Below are 6774 nucleotides of genomic sequence, written 5' to 3' on the forward strand. Positions count from 1 at the left end.
AGGCGAAAAACTATTCTTTTGGATTATAAAACATCATTCAAACTATTGTTTTTATTTTTTTAACTACCATTTTAACAATGGTATATTTTTTTTAAAACAAGACGATAGATAGTTACATTCTAATGACATTTTTAGTTGGATGGTTTTTTTTTAAACATTTTAGATAGTTGGTTACATTTTTATGACTTTAACCCTTTTATTAATTTCAAGCACCAAATCAAATTGTAATTGAATGTTTTCAAAATATGATAGGTCGTACTGGGCAATTATAATATATACTTTAATATTTTCTTCTGTAATGTCACAGTCTTTTAACTTACCTGTATTTAGAACCGTTTTGATATAATGACCCGACAAAAAATCATATCTTTTGCATCCAACAAATCTAAATCCGGATCCACCAATGGTTTTATTTAAAACAATCCAGAAATCTGAATATCTAAACCGAATTGCCCAATTGAATAATTTAGTTCTATTCAAATAATAAACGGCTCTAATCTTTTCTTTACAATTAACTCTACATTTACACAGTAAGCCATAACTTTTTTGTATTTACACAAGGGTCTATAACTTTTTTGTAATTAAAGCATACGAGCAATTGATTGAAATTGGTGAGATAGCGACGTCGGAATGGGGAACAAAGGTGGGGTTGGGAATATGAATAGAATGGGGGAGCCAGAGGTGGGGTCGGGAATACGAATAGTTTCCTTCTACATTCAATGTATAACATACTATATAGACTATAGACCGTTTGATTTGAATACAAAATAGAGATGATGATTTGATAGGGTAAGATACTTTTTGAAATGTACACATTTAGTCCTTATTCTTTTTTTTTGTAAAATAAACCCTTATACTTTATTTTTTGTAACAATATAATCCTTGTGACCGGCTATACCCGGTATACCGGTCATATACGAATTTTCTTTTAGGGAAAATGACTTGATAGGATAACATACTTTTTGAATTGTACACATTTAGTCCTTATTCTTTTTTTTTGTAAAATAAACTCTTATACTTTATTAATATGTACACATTAGGTCATTTTCACCGGATTCTACAGGTTTTGTTGATGTGGAAGCACAAGTGGCACTAAATAGCAATTAATTAGCTTAGTCACCGGAGGTGGGTGATCCTCCAGCAACAAGAAAAGGGCAGCGACCCTTCTCTTTCTCGTCTCTCTTCCTTCCGGTCGAACAGCAACAGCCAAACACCCTTTACCTGTTGTGTTTCTCCGATCTGTCTCTCTTTGCCTCCATCTTTGAGATATGTTGCCAGAAAAAGAAGAAAGAATCGACGAGGGGGATACCAGAGCAGCTCCTCGCCGCCAACTACCGTCTCTACTTCCTCCTGCCTCCCCCTTCGACCTTGTTGTTTTTGCCATCATTCCTCCTTGCTACCAGTGATGTGTAGGAACACACAAAGGAGTCGCCGGAGATCGGGATTCTCCCTCTTTTTCATGATGAATAAAAGTTGGAAAAATCTCGTTGTGGATATGTGGATGTCACCTGGGTATTTCATTTCAACAAAATAAAAAGAAAGGGAAAATGACTTGATAGGGTAATATACTTTTTGAAATGTACACATTTAGTCCTTATTCTTTTTTTTTGTAAAATAAACCCTTCCATGTCAGCAAAACCTGTAGAATCCGATGAAAAGGACCTAATATGTACATATTAATAAAGTATAAGGGTTTATTTTACAAAAAAAAAAAAAAATAAGGACTAAATGTATACATTTCAAAAAGTATCTTACCCTATCAAGTCATTATCCCTCCAAAATAAGTTTGTAACTTTGACAAATCAGACCCTTGCAACATAATTTAGTTTTTATTTAAAGATTTTTTCATATGAAAAAATTTGACGGAAAAACATAATTCATTTCAAACATTTTCAACTCATTTTGCAACCATGAAAACAGAAATATAATGCGCACAAATACTATAAATTTTCTCTACATTCCCGATAATAGAAACTCTAGTTGTAAACTAAATATAAACATTTCTACAAATTACAATCGTTCAAAAATGGTCAATTCATACACAAACTTTCCAGAAATAGAAATGTCATGAGTCTTACTCTTACATTACCTGCTGCATTTTGATTCCCCCCAATCTTCTTCAAAGTCGTCAAAACCATAACTGCAGCTCGAATACTCAAAAATGGTATAAAATTTCCACTAAATTCAGTAAAAAAAATGAATGAAAAGAAAGGTTTATTGTAAACTTGTGTATAAATCTATGGTGAAGTATGGATTTGAACATTAGCTAAAAGCCTGGTAAGTTTACTAAGCGTTTCTCGTGCAGATACAGTGTCTGGATGATCCTCACCGCATATAGAAGTTCTAATGAAGATCGCTTTACGTATCAAGTCATCTCCAATGTCGAATTGTCCTCCTCTCAGCATCAATTTTGCCCTAATTTCAAGAACAGTCGCTCTAGAGAGCGCTAAATCTTGCCATAAACTAGGGTTTAATTGAGCATCTGTTTGAATCGGTTTCCAACACAACGATTTATCCAGCCATTTTTCCACCGGAGTCACCAGCGCTTCATCTGCCGCTTCCAGTGTGTCTGTGCATAATCGTAAAAGCTCTAAAGCAGCGGTGCATCGGGAGAATCGGATGAATGTTCTTATCGCAAGAGGTAAGATTACATCTTTGACTAGAAAAGGTAATTCTGATGCTTTTGTTTCAATTACCACTGGATCGTTTCCAAATCCCAATAGTAAGAAACACGCGGCCCAAATTTGATCTGAGTTGTGAATCACCGTGCCACGTGTCACCACTGTTTGCACCACCGTGTGGGCGGTTCCTGGTATGCTTCGTTTCCGTACATACTGCTTCGTTAAATTATTGAAATGGATGTAACCGTCTTTTGTGCAATTTCTGGCGATGTTGAATCGGAGTAAAACCGAACACGCTTCCGTTTCCGATTTCTTATCGTATAACGATGAACAACCACATGTCAATGATCGTAAAATCTTCCGCCATAATCGAGTCCGGTGGTGTTTTTCCGGGATCTGTTTAGCGGCGAGGGCCAGTAATGGAACCGGAGTTGGACCTGGTGCGAACCACCCGCTTGCGAGAACCATTCTAGTCGCTAAGCTTCGTGGGCCATCTGCATGGTCGAATATGGAGAAACAAACTTCGATCAATTGAAATAGAAATGTGTTTCGACGTAATGTATTGCTTTCTCTTTCTCTCCCGTTTGAAGGCATTCGATTGATTGTGTCCAGAAGTCGGCTTGGAGTGATCGGAAGTTCAGAAAGAACAGCTCCAACAATGGCTAAACCTAAAGTCAATCTCCCAAGTTTCTCTTCAATCGAACGTAATGCATCAATTTCCAAAACCGAAATGGTCCGATCGTTCATGTTCATGTTTCCTTGCATTAGAGACATTGCTTCAACGCCTGATAAGTATGAAAGTTTTAATGGCTCCATGTTCAGTAATTTTGGCAGACGAGTGGATATAAGAACATGAGTTTCTCCCCCAAATCGAGGAAGAAGATCGATTACATGTTTATGATCCCACCAATCCTTTTCAGATTCCAAATTGTCGATTACTACTAAAAAAGGTATATTTCTCATAAGCTCTTTTCTAATTCTAGCTATGGCGGTTTCTTCATGTTCTTCAAAGCTTTTCGTTCTGGTTTTCTCTAATCCAGTCTCCACCCCCACATCGACTTCCAAAAACGACCATAAATTCAAATAATTCTGACGAATGTATCTACTCTCACCTCCGATCCACAACACCATCTTGTACCTCTGATGAAACCTGTAAGCGAATTCCAGAAGTAATTCCGTTTTCCCGATTCCAGAGTCGCCGGAAACACACGCGATTCCCTTTCCGTACACAACTTTCACCGCTCGTTTCCGTCTCCCTGGTTTAGGTTTCGGTGAAGAAAAGTGGGCGTCGCCGTCGTGGTCCCCATTCTGCATTTCAATCTCCTTCTCTGATTCCTTCCAAACCACCGGCTCTTTCCCTTTCCGCCGCCTACTTCTAATCTCCGTTTTCACCTCCCTCCTCTTTCCTCTCGCTTTAAGTTCAAAATATTCTCGTTCTCTCTCCCCAATCACATCACCAAACAACATGAATTCAAGCTCTGAAAGTTCCTTTTTTCTCCCGATGAAATTCTCGTTTCTAGGATACGGAAACTCCTCGATTTCAACTTTTTCACGCCACTTCGTTAACCTATCAACAACGCTTCTTCTTCCTAATCTCAAAGCCAAAAGCGTCACAACTCGAAGAATACAATCCCGCCATTTTCCATCGCGAGCTTCAAGCTTCCATTCATCGACACGTGTCAAACCATTCACTGCATCTTTCCATTCATTCTCTAATCCGCCATAAACAAGCCATAGCTCACCTCCATGTTTCTCCCATGTCTCCCCTCGCTTTTCAACTATATCTCTCACAAGACAATCATCCGGCCCCACATCAAAAAAAATCGGGACCAAATTCTTCTTACTCGAAAAGAATCTTAACTCTTCAATCGTGTAAGCGTTCCTGAAGGATTTTCTTGTTAAAACAACAACCCCAAATGTACTTGCGTCCATGGCTTTTTCTACAATTCCATGTTTTCGTGAGTTTCTACATTTTGATCTGTCTGTAACGAAGCAACTCAATCCTTGTACTTCTAAATCAGCTCGAAGCCAATTTACAAAACGTAACAGTAACGGTTTCCGTCCATGAAATCCTATGTACACGTCGAAGCTTCTTAACCTTGTTGTACAGTACGACGTTGACGGCGGCGTAAAGGAGGAGATTGGACTTCTGACGACTTTCTTTGACTTTTCCACGATTTCAAAAGCTTCGTTTTCATGGAAGTTGTCGAAGTTTTGTAGATCGCTGGAGGTGCTTGCAGCATTAATGGCGACATCTGAAATTCCGATTTTTTTTGTCAAAGATTTGAAATCAAAAATTGGAAACGAATAATACCCGGGGTTAATATTGTAATTTTACCATCACAAAGAGTTTCTGAAAGTTCAGCTGGTAGCCATGATGATGATCTTGGAGAGAAAAATGGTGATTGATTTGCAGAGAAGAATAACGTCGATGAAGATGATAAATTTCTTAACGTCGATCCAAGTCTTGAACTTTCTTCTCGTAAATCCATGTTTATATAATTAATTCCTCTTGATACAGATTCTACTCATCTGAAAATCAGTAAAAAAATAATAATAAGAAATTAAATCAATATTTCAAGAAAGTTTCGAATGTGAACTCATTTCAGAAATAAGGAAATTAAAACCATGAATTGGATGGAAAGATCTTGGGGAAATCAAAGGCTCAATGGCATTACAGATCTAAAGAATCACTTGCAAACACAACGAATCTTAATATAAATTACATTATATTATAATAATTTCAGATCTGAAAAAAGAAAAAAAAAAAAAAAAAAAAACCCTTACTTGGTTTCCAGCCATGAAGATCATCAAATCACCGATAAATATCTCGCATCTTTACACAATCAAACCAAAACCCACTTCCTCGATTCGAATATAACCCCCAGAAAGATTTTTTTTTAATAAAAAAAAACGTTGAATCAAGAAACCCCCAAATCTTCAAACTTGTTAATCTGACCTAGTCAAGAAGAAAGTCAACTTTCACATAAATAGACTGTGTCTAAAATCATCAAGATGGGTATCGATTTGAATGTAAAGATTCAGATTTCAGAGAGATGAAGTTGACAATGAGAGAAACAAAAGCCCTAATCTTTTTTAACGGGGGAAAGTGAACTAAAAAGCAAAGCTTTTGCTATTTTAAAGAAAGATTTGAAATTTTGACAGAAACCCTTTTTTAGGGAAAGATTGGATTTAAGGAGGAAGGTTTTTACATTTCAGAAAAAAAAATCTTCAAGGGTTTTTGTTCACACAGACCAATCAATTTCAAACCTAGACTAACTCTGCACTAAAACCCTTCTTTCTTTCAGTGTGTGGACCTATATATACATGTATTTATATGTATGTATATTATTATGTCTGGGAAATTGAGAAAAAGAGAGAAAAAGAAAGCAAATGGATATGTTATCGTTATGTATGTATTGTATAGAGTATAGGACCCAACAAGAAGACGGATCTGACGAGGTTATAGTTATTAAGTGTCAAAGGTCCAAACGTTTTTCAACATCCAAAGGGTCAATGTCTAATTGTCTATATTTATCTTATCATATTTTAATCTTATTAGTATCATAAGGTTTAAATTTACCAACTCCATGTGACAAGATTTTTATTTGCAAAGATCTTATAGGTCACTTATGTCAAAGATGAGAAAATTTTGTCATTAATCTATTTTGGGTTTTTTTTAATCTTTTTTAAAAATAAAGTTTTGGATTTTTTGGTCTTCGTTTTTGGAAAAGTTAATATATAAAAAATGTCTCCCATGTATGAAACGGATTTTGGGGTTTTGTAGATTTGAAAATCTTTTTGTGAATTTGGACAATGGGTATGTGTTGTTTTTTTGTGTTTGTTGGGTAATGAATGATAAATTTAAGAATATTTGGCCATTTGCTATGGAAACATTATGGGCATTCTTGAAAAGGTTGCCATCACATCTATAACTCATAGTTGTACTTAGGCAATTAAAATTGACTAATAATTATATTCCTTTTCTAGAAAAGAGAATTATTTATATATGATTTTTTTTAAGAGAATATTAAATATCCTCCTACCTTTTCTTCCTATCAATCATCCTACCCATTTAAATGATGACATGTGTCATATTAGTATCCTAAAATATCATTAAATGAGCATTAAATATTACACATGTCACCATTTA

The 6774-nt window shown here is 35.7% G+C and overlaps 1 protein-coding gene across 1 annotated transcript; it reads right to left on the minus strand.

The window, feature by feature from the left end:
- Positions 1–1938: 1938 nt before the first annotated feature.
- Positions 1939–6008, minus strand: LOC145118582 (Disease resistance protein (TIR-NBS class)). Its single transcript, XM_079054279.1, has 3 exons — positions 5409–6008; positions 4960–5153; positions 1939–4876 (listed from the first exon to the last, which is right to left on the minus strand). Exons 2-3 carry the CDS (start codon positions 5111–5113, stop codon positions 2238–2240), a joined length of 2793 nt encoding a protein of 930 aa, XP_078910405.1. The 5' UTR covers positions 5114–5153; positions 5409–6008; the 3' UTR covers positions 1939–2237.
- Between the last annotated feature and the right edge of the window lie 766 nt (positions 6009–6774).

This window comes from Lactuca virosa, chromosome 6, assembly GCF_052849685.1.
Source record: "Lactuca virosa cultivar CGN04683 chromosome 6, Lactuca_virosa_CGN04683_v6, whole genome shotgun sequence".
NCBI classification, from domain to species: Eukaryota; Viridiplantae; Streptophyta; class Magnoliopsida; order Asterales; family Asteraceae; genus Lactuca; species Lactuca virosa.

What these genes read in the sequence shown, in the direction of transcription:
- LOC145118582 (XM_079054279.1), bottom strand. Translation starts at nt 5,113, where the DNA reads ATGGATTTACGAGAAGAAAGTTCAAGACTTGGATCGACGTTAAGAAAT. An exon ending in TTCAGAAACTCTTTGTGATG is followed by an intron (nt 4,877 to 4,959) that starts GTAAAATTACAA and finishes TCGGAATTTCAG; the next exon opens with ATGTCGCCATTAATGCTGCA.